The sequence below is a fragment of the Macrosteles quadrilineatus genome, unplaced genomic scaffold, assembly GCF_028750875.1.
Source record: "Macrosteles quadrilineatus isolate MER2022 unplaced genomic scaffold, UCM_ALF_1.0 Scaffold_3__2_contigs__length_128488019, whole genome shotgun sequence".
In the NCBI taxonomy this organism is placed as follows: Eukaryota; Metazoa; Arthropoda; class Insecta; order Hemiptera; family Cicadellidae; genus Macrosteles; species Macrosteles quadrilineatus.
In genome coordinates this window covers 85,031,637-85,057,577 of record NW_026542596.1, presented here as the reverse complement: position 1 = coordinate 85,057,577, position 25,941 = coordinate 85,031,637, and the positions used below count along the sequence as shown (strand labels likewise).

The 25,941-nt window shown below is 33.3% G+C and overlaps 1 protein-coding gene across 1 annotated transcript; it reads right to left on the bottom strand.

Annotated features, from left to right (window-relative positions):
- Nucleotides 1-1,569: 1,569 nt before the first annotated feature.
- Nucleotides 1,570-25,941, bottom strand: LOC128990012 (uncharacterized). Its single transcript, XM_054412221.1, has 16 exons — nt 25,895-25,941; nt 25,582-25,650; nt 24,577-24,603; nt 24,127-24,192; nt 23,118-23,162; nt 22,112-22,153; nt 21,564-21,587; nt 20,569-20,679; nt 19,525-19,599; nt 9,312-9,495; nt 8,355-8,506; nt 7,192-7,257; nt 4,524-4,559; nt 4,264-4,404; nt 2,989-3,039; nt 1,570-1,648 (listed from the first exon to the last, which is right to left on the bottom strand). Exons 4-15 carry the CDS (start codon nt 24,130-24,132, stop codon nt 3,013-3,015), a joined length of 909 nt encoding a protein of 302 aa, XP_054268196.1. The 5' UTR covers nt 24,133-24,192; nt 24,577-24,603; nt 25,582-25,650; nt 25,895-25,941; the 3' UTR covers nt 1,570-1,648; nt 2,989-3,012.

Below are 25,941 nucleotides of genomic sequence, written 5' to 3'. Positions count from 1 at the left end.
AAATAAAACTAAAGATAAAATCACAGACTAAAGTTCTCAACTCCGACGTTTCGCCGCACCAATAAAAACGTGCGGCGTTTTCAAGGTTATTTTGTCATCTCACGTAAACATTGTGAGCACCTAACCACAACTGACGACCCCGGTTGTGGAGGAGGGGGAGGGAGAGGAGAGGATCTGTTATCTCGATCAGCTGATGGCATTATCTTCTTTTGTTTTGATTTGTCAATGCATCCTTTAATTTCTTTCTCTATTAACGTATTATAAACAGGGCTGATGTCAATGGATGTGTTGGCTAATGAATCTTTATCCGAAGAAATAAACATAGCCTCAATAATGTTCCTTTTCTTCCAATTAGGCTCCTTGTATAACACACAGCTTTCCTCCCACTTTATACAATAGAGAAGCCATTCAAGACTCTTGTCATTCGCCTATTGGGTCTGATGATGATTGGAGTGTCCAATCGAAATCGATCACCACTTACCATCTTTTTTGTATATTTACCGTCTTGTGAGTAACAGTATAAGTGTAAATATATGAGTTTTAAGTGTTATAAGACGTATCTTTTATTTACTTTCCGTAATTAGGCTATATCCTCACATTTGTTGTTGTATAAACTTTTTATTGGTCGAAAAAGTCAAATATTACCAGCAAAGTCTTAAATAAGGCTTAATTAAGAGGGCTATTCAGAAAGCTAGGAACGTTCCCATCTGACGCCAACAAGCGCGAGCTATCAAAATTAGTGCTACAGTTGAAAATACCTCAAGTGGTAAGGTGCAGTCTATAATATGTTTTTTGTTTGCCATTGACTTAAATGTAATTAAATTTATTGACGTAAGTCCAGGGCCGTGCTAAGTGTCAGTGGAGCCCTGGGCAAACTCAAAAGCAGCGCCCCCTTTTTCCCCGGTGCGGGCGGGCAGTGATTGAAGGGCACCCGGTGGGCACCCCCAAACCTCCAGCAATTTGCCCCTGGGCAAATGCCCAGTCTGCTCGTTTATAAAAGTGGGCCTGCGTAAGTCAAGTGTGAAGTATAAAAAAACAATGTAGTCAATTAATGTTTTTTTGAAAAGATGGAAAAGATGGAGATTTAGTTTCAAAATAGTCTAAATAAAGTTAATGACTAAAAATTTGTTTTTATGACAATGACCACCCTCATAAAGCAAATGACACAAAATCTCTTTGCTTCATTCATATGGGGGGTTTTCACTAGCAACTATACAGCCCACACTTTGCTACAAATGTCTTACACTTTTTCTCAAAATGAATTCTTGTTTAGCAGCACAGCACATTGTTGACGGCGAGTCACTGGGTGGCTAAGCTTACAGGAGGCAGATTTTTATGACAAAGAAATATCAAATTTAGCCCCAATACTGTCATAAGTGCCTCAATTTGTTTGGCAACTAGGTAGAAATGTAGTATTTTAGTTGCTATTTTAAAAACTTAGTAGTCTCTTATAATACAACTTTTTTTTGACCATGCAATATTTATATTTTATTCCAAAAGTTCTTTACTTTTTGAATAGCTCTTGTGTGTGCTGGAGACCTTCAATATTCTTTAATGAAATTAACAACATGCATTGAAATCATTTATTAATTGTTTACATTCATGATTAGTTCTGAGTATTTACGTTCAATCAAATTAAGTCCTGTACCTGTAACAAATCAATTACATTTTTCAAAAGTATATCCATTACATACATTTTAAACTAAATATTTAGGCTAATATAAAATAATTTATAAAAAAAAAACTTTTTTAAAACAAAACGTTTTAAACGCACTAAAAAGTAAAAAATAGTTTATAAATATGTGGAGAGTATAAATACTTGTAAGATTCCAAACGAAAAAACGTGGGGTGCATGCAATAGATAATTTACAATTACCTTCACCTATTGAACTAATGTTTATCAATAGCATGCACCCCACGTTTTTCGTTTTAAATCTTACAAGTATTTATACTCTCCACATATTTATAAATTATTTTCTACTTTTTAGTGTGTTTGAAAACGTTTTGTTTTAAAAAAAGTTTTTATTTATAAATTATTTTCTACTTTTTAGTGTTTAATGTGTGTGGATGTTAAATCTATTTCAAGCATCTATATCAGATTAAGACAGAGGCATGTGGGAAATGTAAGGTTTACTTGAGTTTCTTTTCATATAATTATGTATTAGATTGAATGTATAGCCTACCTACTAACTATAAATATATCAATCTATTTAATTTATTGTTTACTTTATAGAATACTAAATAAATAACAATTGACATTATTAACAAACACCTTTATATCTGCAATCAGATTGTTTGTCTTTATTTTGAAATGTTTTTTGTATAAAGAATCTCTTGGGAGCATAACCTGTACCTCCTAACCTCTGCTCTTTGAACTGTAAAATTTAAATATTTACAGCTGACTTAAATTAATTGATATATTTACATTCTTTCAATATGTAAACATGGAAAATTTGGAAGCCCATGGGGCGTAGCCCAAGGGAAATATGAAAATTAAATTATATAATATTGCATTGTCATCCATTTGTGAGCTATGTTTCAAGTTTCAAGTCTCTAGCTCATCGGGAAGTATCAAAATTTGCAAGAAAGCGAGTTTATAAAAACAAGCCCATGGGGCGTAGCCTAAAAGGGAAATATAAAAATTAAATGATATAATATTAAATTGTCTTCTATTTGTGAGCTATGTTTCAAGTTTAAGTCTCTAGCTCATCCCGAAGTTAGTATAAAATTGATTGCAAAATTTGTACCGGACAAGAAAGCGATCTAATAAAAACGTTTTAAAATAATAGCTTAAAACATTATAACAAGCTCACACAAAATATTAACTGTATGGATATGTTTATATTAATAGGGATTTCTACAAGAGCGTAAACAAATTTGAATCATTATTATTGTATAGCTTTTAAGAAACTTGAAAAGAGTTTTAATGTTTAAATAACGCTAAAATACTTTGCTAAGATAATACAAGTATAAAGAAGGAGCACTTACATTCAATGTTTTCAGCCCCTGGTACTATCGGTGTGCCTCAGCTACATAGTACTGTAAAGTATTTTTAGTATTATAGGCCTAGTAATCAGTATCTTTGACTATTAATACAACATTCAGTATCCAACTCAGAATAAATGTTGAATGTTGTACACAAAAATTAAATTAAATGTTTGATGGTTAATCAAACATTGTTAAAGTATTTGAGATTTTCTTAGATTTCAATCATAATTTTTTTATAAGATCCTTAATAATGTATACATGAAAAGAACTTTTGTTACACTTTTGTTTTTATAATTTTCAAACCAGAGTGATTATATGTATACTTTGGTACGATAGTTGCATACTTTATGAAGTTGAAGTGCAGAAGACTGAGTAGTGAGTATTTTATATGTGCTATGTTTTATTGTGTAGATGTTATCAATTTTTTTTATTCATGTAGACACAGAATAACTGTGATTGGAGGTTTAAGTTTGAATAACCAACGTTTACAATTTGATAGTGATGGTTGAAGTAAAATTTACTCAATAAATTTATTCAAATTTTCACCAGAGTAGTATTTTTATTTTACAAGTACCACAAACAATTTTTTTTGTATGATTGAAAGTACTGTACCTACTTGCAAGGATAACAAAGAAGTTAAAATTATTTCCTGTAAATTTCAATGATCATGGCAGAATTTGTGAAGATTTCTTGAATCGCTTCAACAACCATGATAATCTGCTATACAGTTTTTTCCTAACATTAGTCAAAATCATCTCTTGCCATACACCTTGGTAATATCTTACAATCTACAACTCCTGTAAATAGAGTAACATTGTGATCACATTCTGCAACCGCAATTTTTTACTCAACATGACAGAATAAAATGGGGAGAAACAGTGATTATTCACGTAAAATTCACAGGTTTTCAAAACTTTTTTATGTTTTGCCTTCCGAGGCGTGGGGTCCTGTGCGGTCGCACTGTTCACACAGGCCTAAGGTTAGCTTTGACTAAAATAACTAAAATGGAATCATCGAAAACTTTCCAAATGAAATGGTAACACCTGATTTAAACTGATATTCAACTCAATTGAAATTGATAAACAGAGCATTGATTTTTTTGTGGTTTAAGTTATTAGCTAATTTTATAACCACACCACATTAAATTAATATTGTACCGTTATTATTTGTTATTATTGTTTGGAATTTGATGGAGAAATCTTTGTACAGCTTAACAAGCCCCACATTTAGCTGGTTTAAAATACAATTGAGTATATCAATAAACAAGAAACGCACCAGATCCCTTTGCAGTTTTTGGTTGAGTTTCACTGCTTTATCAATCGCATCAGTCAGTGTTGCACGAATCCTCTTAAAGTTGTTGACAAGCTCTTGCAAGTTCTTATTCCTCTCCGCTAACTTTTGCAGATCTTCTTGAATCTGAAAATAGGAACTGGATCAACTTATAACATTTCTAGTAATAAAAATTTTTGAAGACATTTCATTGGCGGTTGGGAATGTAATCTAGTTTTTCGTGTTATAAATTGATTGAAACCTACCTTAGGAAGAAGAGCTGGGTCCATCGGTTGCTCACCCTGAAAAAAATTGGATACAAGAACTGTTTTAATGATTATATAGTAGATTAAACTCTAGTAAACACTTAAAATGTGTGAAGAAATTTAATTGAAACTATGAAAGTATAAATAAACTAGTGGCTTGTAGGGGCACTGGCCCCTATAATATTCTAGTAATTATTTTGTACAAATTATTAGTCTCATGGGTTACCCTAACTTGAATAATTGTTTAACATTTTTATATATTATAGCCTAATATGTATGATAGTTATTACATAGCTGCATTAAGCATTTTGATGTCTGCTCTGTTTAAAATAAAAATTCCAAAGGACTGTTTATGCGGTGTGTTTATAATTTAAACTTTCTAATCGTAATACAACTAAAGAACATTTTCAATATTAATCTTTATGACTATTAATTAAATACATATAAATTTCGTTGAATATAGACAAATTCACTTCGAAAAAACACATAGAGATAATGTCATCCTCCAAATTGTAAAATGCAAAAACTCTCTGTTTTACAGTATCCATATTAAAGTAGATTCCTTGGTCTTTATTTGGTAGTATTTTAACATCATCTGGCCGCTTTACCCAGCTAAAAGCAACATAAAGCTGGCCACTGGGTAAACATTGGTTTTTTTCCAAATAAATGCCAACTTTTGTGAAGGTTTGGCCTTGCGCTTTATATAGAATAGCGAGAGCTAATCACAATGGGAATTGAATCCTTGTAAACTTAAACGGCATATATTAGCATCTGTAGATATTAGTTTTATTTTGGCATCAAAAATATGTTCCCTTTGCCTACTCCAGTAATTCCTTCTAACTTTTTTCAGACATACTTAACACAACCAATCGTACTCCATTAACTAACTGATTCAGATCCTTAAAATTGTAAAAAAGTCTATTTCAGCTTTATAATACAGTAGTATACATATTACAGTACATATTACAAATTACCATATGCTTTAAATAAAGTTAAACCACATGTTTTAAAGTAAACAAAGCAGACATGACCTTGGATTCCCATGCTATTTAAATGAGAATTAATTTATTCCGTAATAACCTTTTGGTGCATAATTAAGGAAAATGGCTAATTTTCCCCAAAATTTCATGCCCAGACCTTTAAAATGAGACCTCTCCCAGCTTTCTACGGCCTCCCGTTCACTCACAATTTCATTGTAAAATTTTGGGCTTACAGAATTAGATATATAGATAACTATTTTTTAGGACCATAATGGGTTTGAGTCTAATTTAATTTTATTGTTTTTTAAGACATTGTCATTAAATTTAAATTGAAACCTTCACTGAATGTTATTTTATATCTATGAGTTGTCTGAAGGCCATTAGGTATATCAGGATTTACAGATTGAATTCTTCAAGCAATGCAACACATTGATTTGAGATTGAGATAGTGAATATTGCATGGCAAACATTTTTAAAACTTCAAATTTGTATTTTCATAATGTAAATTTCACATATTTGGCCAAACAAATTTCCAAAACCTTTGAAGTCTTAAACCCATAAATTCAATTAAGTTGGTGAGTTCAAATACCTGGGTTCAATAGTTAATTCAAAAACTAATGGATCAATAGAAATTCAAAATAGAATAAATTTGGCAGATAGAAGCATGGCATTAAACAAAATTTTTTAATAAAAATACTGTCACATACAACAAAATTAAGAGTGTGCAAGACTATCGTAAGACCAATCCTGCTTTATGGAGCAGAGACATGGATTATACACAAACAAACAGAAAAGAAGTTGGTTTCATTTAATAACAGAGTTTTGAGAGAAATATTTGGACCTGTTAGAGAGGGAGAAGGATGGAGAATTAGGCACAACCAAGAAATAAGGGACATGTACCATTCCCCAGACATAGTAGGAGAAGCAAAGAGCGGAAAACTAAGGTGGGCTGGGCATGTATTTAGGAGGGAATGGCACACTAATTAAAGAAGTTTGGAGACAAAACCCAGCAGGAAAAGACCCCGAGAAAGACCAAAGAATCTATGGAAGGACCTGGTGGAGAAAGATTTTCGAAAATTAGGAGCAAGGAAAGAAAATTCAGAGAACAGGGAGAGATGGAGGCAACATGTTGTTGAGGCAAAATACCACCTAGGATATCCATGGCCATGGGAGTAAGAGTAAGAGTAAGTGAATTTCATATATATAAAGGATTAAGATGTTTGTAAAACCAACTCACAATTCTCATTTTTTATGATTAATGAATGGAGTAATTGATAATTAAAGTTTTGCTGCCGTATACTCAGTTTAAAGATAAGTGAACCACAAACCGCCTTAAAACTAGTAAGTTGATATAAATTCATACTTAAAAAGAGGAAAAAAACTGTATAGTGTGTTTGTACATCAACTGCACTTGCTGATAAGTTTTGTAAACTTGGCGTGGCCAAGCAGTTAATATCTTGAATAGATATATTTGAATTTAAATTTAAATTTGATAGGTGGAAGATAACTAAATACATTTAGTACATTTAAAAATACTAGTTTCTGTTTTCAATTGTCTTACAGCTTTAAGCCCTAAACTTTTATTCATCCTGAGGATCCTCGATTTACTTTACTAATAAAAAAAAATTACAACAATACAACACAACGATATTTAAAAAAAATCTAACGAGATAAATGTAAAATATTACCAGTGGATTCGGAGGTAAAGGAGTAACTGGCTGACGAGGTCTTAACACTCCTGGATCTCCTTTCACCTGAAGAACGAAATATTTGGTATTAATAGTTCATAGACAACAGCTCAATAATAAATAAAATAATTACCCTACCGTTTAGTCATTAGCATTGGTGAGTTAGTGGTTCAGTTGGTAGTGCAATAGATGATGAATTAATGACAGTGATGTCATGGACACCACTAGTGGGTGTTTGAGGTCACCACTAATATCAGTGCAGTTCATTCACTGTCCTGTATTATCGGCTAACCCCTTACTCTCTGTTTGATATGTCCTAAGCACAGGCCCGAGGCCAAGCATAAGCATAAGCAAATCCAATACAGTAATCAATAATTAGTAATCTACTCTTCAAAGAAGTCCTGTAAAAGGACGAAATCTTAGTGTTATATGTTTGTGCTCTTCTAATGTGTATTACTTATTCCCTGGACTGTATTTTTTTTCAGGTAAGCTAGCTCAACTCTTTCCCTATTCAAAAATATCCCTAAGCAGCCAAATGTATTCTCTTTAGCCTAGAATATTACTAATTCATTAACAATTCTTCCTTAAATAATAGCTAATCAGTACATTGTTTGTTTGCATCATGTCATTATTTTTTTTGTGTTAACATGTTTGCTGCAGTTGCAAGATGGCCGTCTGCGACCGGGTGCGGGAACGGCCACTTGTACTGCGTGGATAAGTGTGCAAAAATGTTTAAATGTAGTTTCATCCAACAGGAACGGCACAATACAGCATGTACTGTGTTCCAGTAGTTGTGGACGTAGTTCGACAAAAAACTAACAGACAGCAGCACTGAACAAAATTGCTAACACGCCCGTAGTATTTCCAAACTCAGGGGAAAAACAGGGGCGAAGTACCCGGGTATACCAACAAAAGATACAGCAAAAAAACCGAACAAAAACTTATTGCACAAGTTTGAGGTTAGGTTTCTACCACTGCTACACTATACTGAACGTTCTCAGGGCAGTCTTAGCCAGTTATTTACATTTGTATTTAAAGGTGCGGGTGAACGTGTGCGCTGCACCCTCGGACAGGCATGGTGCGTACGATTTTCAACAGGCATCATTCAATGTATAGTAAATAACTTTTTATGTGTTTCTAAAATATGATTGTCTTCTACTTACAGGCGAACTGATGGCGAGGGGTGTGAATCTCCCCATGTGTGGAGGGGGTGGCGGTGGCGGAGTCAAAGGTACAGTCTGTCCAGGTAGTCTGCCTCCTCTGTCTAGAGCTGCCTTGGGTACTGGAAACCCCATACCAGGGCAGTCTACCAGATCTGCATTACATAGCAAAGCAGAGAGTTTAGCACAATAAACAACCACAGTACTTCAGATCAGTCAAGATCTGAGACACTCTTGAACTACTAAATAATTGTGAGCAAGGCGAAGATTTATGTGTACATAAAACATGAACGTGTCACCAAAAAGTTTTATTTAAGAAACTGATGCTTAGACAGGGAATGGTAGATTTTTAAAATAATCTGACAGAAAAACCTAATATTTTGAACATAAACTATCTTTCTCAACACAACTTTACAATTCCAATATCTGAAAAAACAAAAAAGATATACGTCTAATGTTATTAGACCTATATCTTTTTGTTTTTTAAGGTAATTTAATAACACGTACGATGCTGATCAAGAAGTTATTCAATTCCAATATATAAAATTAAATTATAAATAAATTAAATAAATACTTTTTAAATTAGTAAAACACATTTTTTGTAAATAATTTTACATACTGTCACAACTTGGTTTTTACTGTTTTTATTTTCCAGTGTTTGACCATTGTTTGTTGCACTTAGTTAGTTATTCAATATTTGATAACAAAAGTAAGGTTATTAAATAAACTCACATTACATAGTCATTGACCTGTTAAATATTTAATGTACTAAATAAACCCTTTCCATTCTTACTAAATGAAAATGGTAATTCCTTTATGTAGGACTTTTGTACCCAACAAAAAATCTCCACAAATTAAGTGCAGGCCTGTATAATAAAACCACACCATCCTTTTTTGTCCGGTATTACAGATTTTAGCTACAAAAGTAATAGATATTTTACATCTATCCTAGTTTCAAACCTATGCCGGAAAATGTCCCTGGTGGTGCCCTGTTTCTTCGCAGTTCGCCCAGGTCGTTGTACTCCAAGGGGCATGTGGACACTTGATTTTGTGCGCCCGGGGGGCTGCCCCAGCAGGGGCTGGTCTGTTGGGAACCAATGGGGTTCCCGAAGTAGTCCACAGGAGTATGGGGATGGCACACACCCTATAGGAGGAAAATAGGTGAACTCAAATCAAATTCTATCGAAAACATCTTCATTTATACCCTTACCCAATGTTACAACTATCTACGACACAAACATTTGAAATACCTAGCAAACATAACTCAACAATGAATATGCACAACACAACTAAATGAAAAGTAGGTCTGTGTAATTTAAAAAATTATTAGTGGAAAACATTTCCATGGAATAATATACATGGTTGATTAAATAATAATTTAGGTTTTAAAACATATTTATTTAGCTTCTTTTCTCTCGTTTACCCAATTGTAAAGAAAAAATTTCCCACATATTGGATTATTTTTCAAAAGATCTTTAAGTCTGTGTGCATGGACAAAAGACAAATTTAAATAATACTTTAAAGTTTATCTAATTGTATGATAACCTTAAATGGATTATCTTAACACACTACCAATAATTTTTTTTTTCTAAACAATAATAATTAGTAAAGCCCATTTCATATTCCATGATGTCAATTAAAAATTAGCACTAATTTACTTTTAACTGTCCTTCTAGGTAGTTTTGTACTTTTTTTTATAACTAAATTCTTTTCTTTGCGACAACACTATGATAACCTTGATAATTGGAACTCGTGAGAAACATAAACATTAATAAGGTTAAGGTAGGTACTGAAATATTTATGTTTCGTACCTAGGGCCAAAAATGAGAAATGGCCGGCTCGGACTAGTTTTTCAGTTTGAGACGAAATCGAGAACTTAAAAAGATCGAGAGCTGCAAAACAATTTGGGCCCGTGGTACGGACGCTCATTTTTCACCACACTATACCCTATTACCACTATTTACCATTGCTGGACAACAGTGAATTTATCAATAGACTGGAAACTATAAAAGTGCTTGAACTGGCATACTGATTTGTTTAGTTTTAGTTACTTGACATGACTATTTTTGCAAGATCTATCACTGGAGAGATTCTTGCTTAAGTCATTTACTTATATTATGCCTTTTACTAATTGTTCACAAATCTAAACCGATTGTAAAATAAAAAAATTAAAATATCACGACAATAATAATGCACACTAACAGTCAACACAACTATAACATTAAGGTTATGTGAAGAAATAATTTGAGGAATCGGCAAACATAATAAATAGTTACTGCAGTGGAACCCTTATAAGAAGACCCTTAATAAGTCACCCTTGATAACAAGTGTAATTTTTAAATCCCCTTGAATTTATTTTACCCTTTATCAAATGTTATTGCTAACCTCAATAAGAAGTCAACCTTGATAACACGTCTTATATAATAATCTCCATGAGAGTCTTGTTATCAAGGTTATACTGTAACATGTTCACTACCGAGTGTCACATATATGCGTCGCTGGTCCATATAAGGGAAAATCTTTTTACTATTGCGGTAGCAAACGTTCTAGGCAGCGGTGACAATAAAACAAGTCTTTTGCAATGCTATGGATACTGATTGTGTATTTAATATGCATTATTGTTTAAAGAAAATAAGCTAAGTAGCTGATTCTCGGCTTTGGGGATGTAAACACCTGCTTGGCCTCCAAATGACAAAGGCAGCTGGCATGGACAGCAATAAGTAGCTTTCGGCCTCCAATAAACGTTTGTAAAATGGCTAAAACAATGTAGTGTGGCAAAAAGTTTTTTTTTTCAAAATTTCTGTAAAACCTTTAGAGATTGTAAAATGTTCATACAACACTGTTGTTACTTGTCAGCTGTTTTCCTGTTACAGATTTGTATTGGCTATAGTTTTACCAGTGTTGGGAAGTAGCGCGCTACAAGTAGCGACGCTACAGTAGCGCGCTACTTTTTTTGTAGCGTTAGCTGTAGCTACGCTACTTTTAAGATTTTGTAGCTTTAGCTGTAGCTAGCTACATTTTTAAAGTAGTTGTAGCGGAATTTTAGCTACTTTTCTCGCTACATTAACATTGTTTGAGATAGTGAGTTTTATCATAACCTCAACCTTACGTGAAACCTTTCAAACTGAGATTTTCAAAAAAATTAGGCCTACTTTCTTGGCTTCATACAGGTGGGCAGATTTTCCCATCCTTGTTAGTCAGTCGTGACGTCATCGTTGATGCGATGCAACTATCGTACTGGTATCGCATAGCTCCACAAGTCAATAGTCGATATCGAATACCCCTAATTTACAACTTACTTAGAGAATCGAATCGCTGAAACGAAACGCTTCCATCTTCTTTCTCGAATCTTGGTTAGGTTCAGGACTCTAGATTCTTGGTTCTTTCTTTGTTTTTGTTTGGTTGGATTACATGTAATGTAATGTCGACAAGCGTAACGAAAGAAAAGTTGTTAATCTTGTTTTCAGATATAACTCACTAGTCTAATTTTCAATTTTAATTTATACCCGTACTTAACTTACGAGAAGTTGTTTTCTGGATAGGCCTAGTTTAACTTAAATTTATACATTTTTATATTTATATGACTTAAGTATTAACTTAGGCCTAGGCCTATTAGAGGATTTTAAATGGAGGCAACAGAAGATAATAATGATGGTGATCAAGTGGAATCGAAATTACACTTTGTACATACATAACTTTGTTACATACGACCAATTTCTACTAAAATTGCAAGAAACCGAAGTATCTACGTATAGCAAATTTGTTCATTGCTATTTTGATGCCATGCCTTTGAATTATAAAGGGGATTATTGCCAAAATAATAGGACCTAGGACTTGCAAAGTAGGCTACATAGCCTCTTGTATCAAACCTTGACTTTGTCTATTGCATGATTGTAATGCTGAAGGACAATAAAAACATTCTGATTCTGATTCTTGGTGTTCAATCAGACTGTTATGTTATTTTTGGCCTACGTCTAAATTAAGCATTTGAAATAACCAACTTAACAGATAATAGTTTTTATATGTACAACTTAATGAGTTTCATAAATCTTAAGCTAGGTAATGCCAAACATAAAATACCCATACTAACTTAAATACATTTTAATAAGTTAGCTTTACTTAAATAAGTCCTACATTGTTGAATGAAAATCAGTAAAATAAAGTCCAATCTTGTTAAAGATCCCCGAAATTATGTTCCATTAAAAATTACGAAGATAGTTTTTTCTAGGTATGTAGTTGCCCTTACATAATTAAAATTACCGAAAACATAGTTGTGGGCGTACGGATTTTGGCCATAACCTGTATAATAGCTTTAAGTTCTTGTTTATTATATCTTTTACTTGGCCACAAGCCAAGTCCAACTTGGTTATAAGCTCCCTTTTACCGATAATACAATTAGATTTGCGTATGAGCGGTAAATTTAAATTACAGACCGTTCTATAGCTTTAGTTTAAAAGGGTTTTCTACTCTGACTATCAGAATCATACTTCATATTCATAGATTCAGATTGTAGAGAAACAACCTAAACCTACATTAATAACAACCTACAACCATAACCAATAACCATGATGTTATGTTAACGTCCGAATTCGACGCGAATAACGATCAAATATCGATAGACGATATTTAGAACTACATCGACTTCCCGAATCGATCGAATCAACGATGACGTCACGACTGACTAACAAGGATGGGAAAATCTGCCCACCCTTCATACAGCTGGTTGCAGCCGTTTCATTCCCTATACAACGTTGTGTGGACATGGAGGCCATTAAATGAGTGTTATCCACATTTTTGGCTCTCATTTCCTTAATTTACTACTCTATGATTACTGTCAGATTAAATAAAACCACTAGATGCAGACGACTTTTAAACGTTACCGGTGGGCGGTGACGAGAAGCTATTGAATGCTTGCAAGTGATTGACAGGGAAATTAGTAATAAATTTAGTTTCTTTACTATGTCGATAGTGTTTCAACTTGGGTGTTAATGGAAACCAACACTAAACCTTAAAATAATGAGAAAGCTGGTCTATCAACCTTTGCTTCAGCTGTTGATTGTGGTTCATCATCACAAGCCCTTCCTTGGTTAGATTACGAAGATTTTTCAAAGGTTTACTAAATTAACAAAGAAGAAATTACCTGATGTGATTTAAGATATGCCTAGACTAAATGATAATTGTGACGAAAAAATCTCCATATAACATGAAACTTGAAAAAATAGCATAGTTTGCTCCTGCTAACAGCTCTTGTATAGGACTATTCCTAGGCTATGCTATGGTTTAAGACGAATACCAAGTTCCAAGTTCAATTAATTATTAGGAATATATCTCATCTGTTTAGTCCTTGCAAGAACAAGCCTACTATAGCCAACTTGTTACATAGCCAAGTAGGCCTATATGTTATTTTTACTTTACAAATTTCCACATGTTTAAATTAAAAGCCGATTTCAGGATAAGTTGCTGAATACTGTTTTCTGTACCAACTAGGTTGAAGCACAATTTGCAATGTGCCCTATGCATAATGACAATAAAGGACGATTTCTTGACATTGAAAAGTGTTATTCATAGAACAAGTAACTTATCACTATGGTTAAAAGTTATAACAATGTCGTTTTTAACATTAAAAGTTAAGAAAGGCAATAAACTCCAATTTCAGTAGGCTAACTTAGGCTCTGTAACACCAACAAGTATTTTTAAATAATCGTTTTACAGTTTTATTGGTCTTAATTGTTTATACAAGACATCTATAAATGAATCTATATTAAAGAAATAAAATGAGCTTTTAAAATATAGTTTGGTTGTAGGCCTATGTCCTTTGAACTTATTGAAATTTACATATAAGATGCTTAAAAATAATGCAATATTTTAAAATAAGTACTAAATATGATGGGAAACCCAACTATTTGGTTCTGTTGTTTTAATGTTAGGTATATAATGCCAACAAATTAAATACAATCTAGGAATAATTTGTTTTCCAAGTAATGTTAGACACAATCATTGACTATATATACCTAGGTATATAGTCAATGATACAATACTGACATTTTTTGTTTAAATGTTTGTTCAATAAATATGTAGTTGCAATTAATTTACATTTACCTAATGTGCGTGGAATAAAAAGTAACGTCTTTGGAAAAGTAGCTAAAATTGTAGTTGTAGCTACATTTCATTGTAGCTGTAGTTGTAGCTAGCTACTTTTTCGGAACTGTAGCTGTAGCTGTAGCTAAGCTACTTTTTTGGAAATGTAGCAGTAGTTGTAGCTAGCTACATTTTAAAAGTAGCTTCCCCAACACTGAGTTTTACTGTGTTAAGACATAGCTTACAAAACAATGGAAATTTGTCAATGTCACATTTTGATTTTTGTTATGATTGATTAGGTTTCCCTAGTAGCACATATATGTATTTTATAAATATTTTATATATTTAAAGTTGTATTTGATAGAACCTCGAATAAAATATATAAATAATATATTTTTAATAATAGTTTGATATATTCAAATATATATTTAAAATACCCCCGCCGCAGCAAACCTGCCGACTAAGCGAATTTCCATTTGTCTGAATTGATTTTCAGTTAAATATATTTTAATAACATTAGGTTTAACGAGTACCTAGGTTTGCTGCTACAAGGAAACTTATAAAGTGTGTTTTTGAGTAAAATATTGATAGCTTAGTACAAAATAAATAAATTTGCCAAGTTTGATCAAAATATATCCATAAACAAGCAAACTACAACATTTGACAATATTCTCCATAAGAATAACATGGGAATTTTAAATTTACAATTTTTTTAATTTTCTCCATTACTAATAATTGAACAAAAATACTTTTATATATTAAATTATTTGTTTTTTTAAGCTCTTTAAAAAGGTCTAAAGAGAAATCGGGAAATTTTGTGTTTTGAGGGCCAAAAGTGAGAAAAACCAATTTTTACCCCATAAAACCCCCCGTAAAGCCCCGTTCCCATGGTCCGATCGTGCTGGTTCGCGAACTCATTCAAGTTTATCCCGCTTTACACCTTTAAACCAAATTTCATCAAAATCGGACAAAAATTACTCAAGTTATCGCGTTCACGGACGTATATATATATAAGTCTATATATATACATATTATTATATTATTATTATTTATTTATTTACATTTGTTGTCATGAGAGCCGAAGCCCCCTGACTGCTTACCCGGTACCTATCCTCCAGGACATACCCGGGCCCCATGATGTAGGCCGAAGCTTACGCATCAACCTTTAGCACATCATGGGCGGATGACTTAAGGTCATCAGGCTCGCCGGCTGCCGAAGCAGACCCTTCGGAGAGAGGGTTGCCCCTCAATCCTAACCAGGGATTCCGGCTGCTTGTTTAAGCGTCACTCCACCTGGGTTCCACTAGGTCGGAACCTAGAGGTCCATAGTAGAGCGCCCCGACGCATTTAGTGCAAGCAACACTCGGGACCTATCTAATCCCTGACAGGCAGAACCCGCCATCAATAGCCAGGAGGAAGGGGACCATCAGCACGCTGACGGGGGGAACCCCAACCTCCCATTTACACCGCTGCCCGATCGAGGCCTGACCCATTGCTGGGAACCAGAGATATCCAGAGCGATAGATCCCCAGATACCCCCGGCGGGCTCGGATCCAGCACCCGATCTACTTCGTTTGCCCGTCAGACCCAACATCACTGCCAGGCCATCAGGGTTTCCCAAAAGGAGGCAGGTATAGAAGTGGGACCCACCCGGATGAACCTATCCACCAGAGGTGGCGACACCCTTGACTCAATTGAGGTTCCGGGAAGAACCCCCCACACTCAAGATAACCATACCGTCCGTGCTCAGAGACAGGGATAGGCTTGCATAAGTACCTACAAACCGTTGCCCTCACACTGCGGAAAGTTACGTTGCCCTTGAGTGTCCCCGTGAGCTGCGGGTACTTGCCCGTTTTCACCTCCAGGAAAGGTTACTTCCAAAGTCGAGGATTTGCCCACTGAATGCTGGTCGCACACAACAAGCAGGCCGAAGCCCAAAGAACCACAGACACAGGTAGGTTAGAGATTATGATGTACTTCCATCTCTCCTAGAGCTAAACACCCCTCCATCCTGGATAAAGGAATGTCACTGGGACCCGATGCCCAGTCGACCATGTCTGTGGCCAACTTGAAAATGCCGATACCAACACGGAGCATTTACCTCCCCTCTGGGGGCTAGGTATTTCACCTCCCAGGACGAGGCTACTTCCAAAGTCGAGGATATGCCTCACAAAATGTCAGTCGAACACAACAGGTAGGACTCAGTCACAACCACAGTTACAGGTAGATGAGGAGAGGCGGAATTAACGGCGTCACTGAGAGCTAAACACCCCCCCCACCCTGAATGGAGGGAATGTCACTGGAGGCTCCCCCTAAGGGGCTGGCGCTTACCAGTCGTCCATAACTGTGGTCTACCTGAAGTGCCGGGTCTGACACCGGGCAGTTACCTCCCCTCTGGGAGAGCTAGGGTCCGCGTGGTCGCCCAGGCCACGAACCCACACAAGCGTGAGCCCCCTGCGGTTATATACATATATACATATATATACATATATGTACATATATGTACATATATGGTTTTATATATACATATATAAAAATTTGAACGAATGGTGTTTTTGGCCTCTGGGGACATCAAAATGAAAAAGTAAATCGGTCCCGGGTCTAAGTCTTACCGTGCCACCTACGGTAATAGCTACTTCCCTATAGGGAAATTCGCTAATATTACCAAAAAGCAATGCAAAATATAAATTAAATATAAGTTTTGAATATATAAAATAGATTCATAATATATATTGATCAAATAAGTATAGAATCTATAATATACATATTTTATATGTATATTTTTCCTATTAAATATTTAAAAAAATTATGTGTTGAGAATATTTTAAATATATATATAAAATATTTTTGAAACTATATTATATATTTAAAGTATTTATAAATATATTTTGAAACACGTCAGATATTTTTATTAATAAAATCTATATCTGTAAAAGAGGAAGTTTGTATGTATATATATATATGTTTGAACGTTATGGACTCCGAAACCGCTCGACAGATTGTAATGAAACTTTCAGGAATTATTAAGCATCTTTCAAGGATGGTTTTTGTGAAGTTTGGTGCAGATCCGTCAAAAGGGCTCCGCCCCAGAGGGTTTTAAGTGGGACAATGTCAGACTTTTTGAACTACAATGTTTACAAATAAATATAATTTAAAAGCAGATGTTTTCTTTCACCAACTGTTTTGTAGGTTTGAATAATCACAACGTTCTGTATTAGTCATGATTTGAAATAGTGCCACAATGTTTCTACAGAGTGCAGCACAGAAAACTATTTTACTTTTGAATAAGTCCAAATATATTAAACCCCAATCGCAGCACACCTGTGCACTCAACAATGTTTAAATTCTCCAATGTTGAATATGTAAACATAAAAACCTTGATTAAAGTATTATAAACAATAAAAGGGATGGTAATGCCTTAATATTTTTATCTTTTGTTCTATACCCACACAATCTAACATAAATTATTAAGTGAATAATAATCGTGCGTGCTATCTCAGGTATTCAAATGCCATTACTGGCATTAAAAGAAGGAACTCCATTAATACTAATGCGAAACTTAAATCCATTTAAAAGGAGAAATAGTCTTAATCCTAAGAATACTGATGACTTCATCCAAATTACCCTCTGAATTGAAGCAAATACAATTTCCTTTTTTTGTCTTTCTTTCCCAATCACCATTATAAGGCACTAGGGCACACCCTGACTATCGTCGGTTTAAATTTTGAAAATGCATGCTTTTCACACGGACAGCTGTATGTTGCGTGCTCACGTGGTGGTAGGTACGTCTAAAAACTTATAGAAAAAACAAAAAAAATTGTTTAGGCCCTATTCACTGGCAATTAAGTAAAATATTCTATTTTTATTTTTGGTACACACTTTTATTATTCATCGTAAAGAACAATGTTACTATTTACAATAATAGTTGTTAAGCGCAGCAACGCGCGCCGGGTAACTGCTAGTAATAATATATTTGTAGAATAAAGGCTATAGCCTATAATCTTTTATAATTAGCAAATAAATAATTTGCATCTTTTTGTTTTTTATAGTGTCTATCAATTTATACATGCATTTTTTGTATGATAATTGCTATTGTGAAAGCGTTAAAATTAAGTTAATAATAATACGTACTCTGAATGGTGTCACTCTATCATACACGTAAAGAAAAAATTACGCATATGGTTAAGAGGCAGTATACATGTTCGGCAGCTACATTTGGGTCAAACGAAAAAAAGTGTTGATGGGTTTTATTTTTTAAATTGCAATATGTGACAATGAATGTGATCATAGAAATCTCGAATGATTGGCTAGAAAAGGGTGCTAGCGACTGGCGACCTTTTAAGAAACGAATTACGGAAAAACAGATTAACAGAATCATATTATACTGTAGTATCAAAAATTTTTCAAGTATTGCAACCATTGCAACTGACGGCCGCTCTTTCACCATTTGAAAACTAATGCTAGCAACAGTCACAAGTAGCTCAGAGGTAAGGTAAGAGGCTAATAAGTCGAAGGACCCAGGTTCGAGACCCACCCGGGCTAAAAAAATTTTATCCAGTAATTTTTTCAAAATTTGTTTTTATGAACTATTTAATCAATTTACTCAACTGATAATTAATTGTGCTCTTCATACTAAATCTTCATTATTTTATGTTTTAGGCCCCATGGGATGTTTGGAAGAGATATTAAATACATTTTTTATTTAAATATTATTCACTAAAATATATTTTTGGAACATATTTTTTTAATATTTAATAGATTCAAAAACATATTTTTTATATATATTTAATATATTTTAAATATTATATAAAATTGACATTAATACACACTTGAGATATATAAAATTGATTTTAAATATATTTATTCATATGTATTTAATGTATATTTGTGCTACTAGGGTTACTGTATGCATTGTAAACGCCTAAATTTCATTCTGCAATACAACTTTGGACTCAATAACACACACTTTGATTCAACATTTTGAAGACCACATTAATAAATATGGAAATTTATAACATGGCTAGAACACCAGAACACCAATAATTTGGCTGGATATAAAATATATATATTTGAAAGTTAAAATCATCTAACTTACTTGTGGATTCTGACTCTGAGGGGAGCATACTTCGGGGCATGGAGATGGAGGGCAAGGCGAAGGAAATGATGGGAACTGCAAACATAGTTTCTATTTACATGTCTCTTTAAATTGAAAACATCCTAGCTTAAAGCATTATAATAGTATTATCTGTCTAATAAAATTGTGAAATAATATACTATGGTAAATCATGATGGATTCAATTATAATTTGCAAGCAAAGTGTTATCATTAGTTGTTGAACTTACAATACAACCAAAAACTTTTTTTTTCAAAGTATAGGTATACTCATAGCTTTATAAAAATCTCACATTTAATTATCAAACACATTACGCAATTAGCCCAAAATGTAAGAATAAGAAACAATGTAAAAATTATATTTGAAAAATTTTTTAAATACAATGGAGCATTGACATTCATCTTAAAAATAAAAATATGTAACAAAACCACTCTGGCCGCTATGCCACCATTTGGTTTATTGTAAAATTTTCATTTAGAATTACTTGATATAAATTACTGTGTACTATTTATTCAGAATATCTTGAACTAACTACAGACTGATCTATTGGAGTGAAAGTCACCACTCCCATGAAACCACACTAGTTAGCTAACATTCTACCCTATTATTCTTCCTTACAGTTACAGTACTAATTTTTTTTACCCGTCAATGCCTCTCTTAGGCTGTTGTCACACTTATCGACTTCGTCGGCGATACAAAGAATAAAAGTTTATTTAACCACCGGTGACAGTAAAACATATGAGAGTTCGAGGAGCGTTTTTTGGTCCAATGACAAAGACGCTCCCAATGTTATCTCAGAAACAGCTGGGTCCAGTTTCAAACCATCAAAAATCTACGGACCTTTCTCAGGGTTGAACCGGTGACCTTTTGATTGTTACGCAAGCATCATGACAACTTGGCTACCCAGCGAAATTGTTGGCAACCAGGTGCGGCGACGAGTCCCCTAGTGTGGCCGTAGCCTCAGCTCAAAATGCTTTTTGGTCTACAACCAACTTTATGTTTATAACTTAAGTAACAATAGCTTACCAATACTGGCGAGGGCAAGTAAGGGTCCTCAATGTAGCAATCTGAGATGGACGAGAAGTTGTGATGTTGCGGACTGCACTCTTGCGGACTAGGTGAAACACATTGTTGGGTCTGCAAAATAATTTATTACAAATGTATTTGAAATGTTTCAAGTAAACAGGAGAAAATAAATATTTGATATGAAACAAGCAAATTAAATTGATTTCCCTTTAAATTTCATTTAATTGTTGTCACCACACCTTCAGATTAAATTGGTAATTTTTACAGTGGCGGAAAGGTGCACCTGGCCCAGAATTGATACAGTATCTTACTTGTGTCAAACCTTACATATTTAGTTGAAATACTGCAGAAATAATACAGACATACTCACCAGAAATTATTTTTTTACAAACAAATATTGTATAGGTACTATGTAGTGTATTTGAATTGAGGTTAGGATAAAAAATAACCAAAGGTGCATATGGCAAACACTTAATGGGCCTAATGCTGGTCAACAAATGAAAACCAATAAAACAAATACAATTGCTTGCTGTTTGTAAGATTTTAATGGTAAGAGTTTAGTACAACTATCCACCACTGTGACGTAGTGTTGCGCTGGCCGTGCTGCAGCATAGCCTGTTTTTTTAGTAGGGCCTTGGTTTGACCCGGCCTGTTCTTGTGTAATCAGCTGTTCTGTGTTTTTTAACTATGTGTTTGTGTAGAATGGTGACTATGTTGAAGTGGCGTAGTTTGCCAGATTTTGGCAATATTTATTTTATTTATGTTGTATTCATTCTTAGGCCTACGGTAACTACATTTTATTACATAAGCTACATAATATTATATTAAGTTCTTTTTTTCAATTTTTTTTTCCAAACGGAAAAATATTACTTTAGGCCTATTTACTATTAAACTTGTCATAACAGTTTGATGAAATTTCCACTTCCGTCCATGACACCCCTGACAACTACATAATGTACAAAACCTTAAAAATTCTGCACAAAAAAGTCACTCACCTGTGTTCCGTTACTACTGATTCCCTGTGAAAGAAAAAATAGTTTGAATGTATTAAAATCACTGTATTTAGCAAGACATGTCTCAGGTTAATATGATTTTAAACAGCACTAACAATCAGTTAAAACATGTGTTATTTGTCACCAATATAGTGCCACAAATATATTTAAATTAAATTAACTATTACATTTAAAGTTTTTCATTAAATACTAATAAATACCAAGATTAATTTTTATTTCAAACACAGATTTTATTTTGATCAATATGGATTATTTATTTAGGTACTTACACCATTCTTTGATGGAATATGGTTGACTTTCAAGAGTGTTATAATTGTTGTGTATATTTACTAGATCTTTGTTCACTAGTTGAGTGCTAGGAACAACGAGAACTAAAATACAACTAACAAATATAATTTTATTATTTTAAAAATGGTCTTATTAAAAACCAATCATTAGTGTTTTGATGATATCATTTTACAATAAAAGTCCTCATTACCAAAAATAACAACAACAATATTAATATTGACGACAACTAGACCAAAACTCACCCTTGTTGGATCACACAAAGAATCATTGTAATTTCCTTGAGGCTGAAAATGAGAAAATAAGTTATGAGCCTTCTAACAGGAAGTAAGTTTTGATTGTTTTAGAAAGGTTTAAAGTCAGTGTATCTTATACTGTAGATACAAAATTTACAATATTGCCATAATTGTGGGAGATGATCATGACGGTGCAGTGATCATGGGGAGGTAAATAGTGTTACAGCGATGACAATAATGTGCATAATTAATATTCTGAAATCAATACCAAAACCATAGTCTGGAAGTATTGAGTATAAAATTATGAATCCTCAGTAGCACATATTTAAGTGGTTGGGGGTGACTCCTATATATTGACTGTTTTTAAGTGGTTGAGAATTGTTAGTCCATGCCTAATGATAGTCACAATTGATAAACAATTAAATAATTCAAAATAGTTAGGTTAAAAACTGATATCATTTCCTTGGTATTATAATTGATAGTTTTAAAAGTACCATTTAAATAACCAACATCCTAATATGAAACTTTTTTTTATGAATTCAATCTTGTGCATTAAGAGTGATATAAAAGAAAATTTGCCTCAGCACCTTACAAGCTATTTGTGTAGTAAGAGCACAAAGTATGTCATTGCCGCTCGAGAACTGTAGATGACCGCAAGAATCTTTAGCTGAGTGTGATATACATTTTGAGAGCGGCAATGACTGTTCGTGCTTGTAATACACACAAGTTTTTTCCTACCACCATTATTAACTAACTTATAGACTAACTTTTTAGATGTACCTATATAAAATGACATTTAGGGTATGCTTGCTTCTTTAAGGTTATGTTATTTGCTTATCGGTAGTTAACTAACGTTCCGGATCCGTGGTTGTGATAGGTCTAAAAAAGAACAACTGGAAAATAGCGCGACAATGAGCTACTTAGCAGATAGCAATGGGATCATTTACATGTGGGTGGTGGGAAAAAGTAATTACAGCTATTGTTAGAGTTACATGTATTGAAACTGTAAACCTACCACTTGGCAGACAAAATAAGGAGAAGTATTGCACTGTTGAGGATTCTGAAAAATAAAAAAAACTTTCATGGCTTAACAGTTACTAACCATTAAGATTACTGTGGTTGGAAATTATTTTATTTTAGCGTTAAGGCTGTGTTTACACAAGGCCAGGATATCGGCCTTAGTGTCAAGTTACCTCAGGCAACCTGCCTAATGGCTTCGGGTAAACACGGCTTAACAGACGTAAAATAACATTTTTCCCAATGGGCATCACTTTTCTAAGTTGCGGACGTAATTTAGTCATGCAACAATGATAAGCTAAACTTTTTTGTTTCTAACCACACTAATTTGTACCATAGTCAACCTCAGCACCAGTAATGCATATAAAAAAAATAGATAATAGAGATAAAATCAACAATAATAAAGAACAGATTATGAGTAGGCTACCTACTTTGGCATAATTATATTGAGCTTATTGTCATGATTCATATAATTTTTAAGATATAAAGAGTACATATATAAAACCAGTTCATCATAGACTATGATCAATAATTATTATCTTCAAAATATATGTGACTAAAAGTTCATAACAAAATAACTAACTCAAATAAAGAGCATTACCTCATTCTTTAAATTCTAATTATGTTTGAAAAACACTTATGAAGAGAAGGCATTAAAATAATTACAAGAATATCTACAAACAGGTAGATTTTTCCTGTCAATCAAAATTGATCTAATGTGATGATAAAATATGTATAAATTAGATTGGGTAATCCAAATCTACTCTGCGATGAAATTCTATACTGTAAGCCAAGCAAAATAAGCTTCAGTCGTCGTGCCAGGATTCCTGAGACTCCCCCTAAATGTTAGTTTAGTAGACCCTGGTCCCTCAATTAATTCTCTCAGAGAAGTTAGTTGAAGTCTAACTTTCCAAGAAAACCCCTCTATTCAAATAGCTTTTCCCAAAAAAGTGTAAAAAATAATTTATACAGTAAAATGAGTTGTTTGTTAATTTTAGTTTACTCACACTCATTTTACAGATTGCCTCTTCTATTATTTTCAAGCGTTGGTCGTACGGGTCTGATATTGTTTGCTAAAATCAAACCATGAAATATAGTAGCCAAAAATAAAATAAATACCTCATTCTTTTAACTCTACTGATTTTGTTATACAATAATTATCCACGTTAAGATAAGGAAGTTATTTGGGAATCATGGAGGTGTCCATGTTTAACCTTCTAAAAAATTCAGGCTTGGGCTGAAATAAATTAAATACTACAATACTAACATTGTTGCTTTGCCTTTGTCAGTTTCAAAAAATATGAAAATTATAAGTGCAGTGGTTATGCATAAACTTCAGTAACCTATAGTTGACAACAATAGACAAGTTTAATATGTTTTGTCTTTGTGTGATAAAATATGGCAACTCACATAATAGTAGTAAAAAATTGAAATAAAATAGAAAATTGGGTACTCACTTGAGGAGAGTTAATACAAGGAGGTCCCTAAAAACAAGTAACATTGAGTAGGTAAATAACAGAATAAAATTATAATTAATAGAGTAATAACAAACAATTCAATGAAATCAATGTATATAAAACAACAAACACAGGCCTACAGCTTGAATGTGACAAGCTATGGGACTGATTTATAATTGTGATGATAAAATAACAGTTACCTTGTTCAATATTATTATTATTCAATTTTATTATTAAAATCTTCAATATCCAGTAGTAGGAAAATTAACTCTTATAATTGTGCTCCATACTTCAAGGGAATTTTTCTCTTGCTTCCCCTGCCCCAACCAACCTAAAACCTCTTGGGAAGCAACGCATATTCTGCCAGCAAAGGTAAAAATGGATGATTTACCTCATTTTCTCCAAGTGAAAACAAACTAAAATTCATAAAAAAACCCAATATTTGTATAAAACACATCCTGCGATTTTGCCAAGTTATTTTTTAATGTATCTTGTTACATCATTTATATTATTAGTGATAAAGGTATCAATGACTATCAAATATCATTTAGTAGGAACTTAAGAGGCATTCTACATCCAAACATTTGTGACAGGCTAGAAAGATTCAAAACAAAGCGCTCATACTCTGGTGTGAAGTTTATAAAGATTTTTTTATCAAAGATATTGAAAGTTAATTGTTTAAAGAACAGACAAAAGCTCAAGAAAATTTTCCTACAAAAGCCTATTAAGTATTTGTTAATGGCATTTAAACTCTGGTCAATAACATAAATAAATAACATAGATAAAGCTGGTACATCATATAAATAAATATATTTTGAATTTGAAGATCAGATTGATTTATTTATTCCAACGGGAAACCCATTACAAAGCAGAAAGAGTCGTCAAACGAAGACTTTAAAATAAAATAAAACAAAATTAATGATTAAAAAATAATAAATAGAAGTAAACAAACTGTTTACAGTTTAGAATTACTCGTCCAACTACCAACTAAAGGTGTATACTTACAGTAAGTTTGCAGAGGGCTTCTTCAATTCTTTTTAAACGTTCTTCATATGGCTTCAACTGTTGTGTTATCTAGAAAGAAAATAAAATGTTTCATTAAATTACCAGACAGAATATGAGGAATCGCTGCACATAACGCTGCATTTATGCATGATCTTGGCAAAAGAACCAACTGATATCAAGACAGTAAAAAGACTTGCATATTATTAACTCATCTGTATCTCAAGTTTACCTACGATCCACTGCAAGTTGAATTCGATCTGATAACTAACAGCATATAAAAGATTACGTTCAATGTTTACAGGTCAGTACTTACATTTTTACTGTCATCAGTAGTGTTGTTTAAAAAATTTTCTGTTTCTC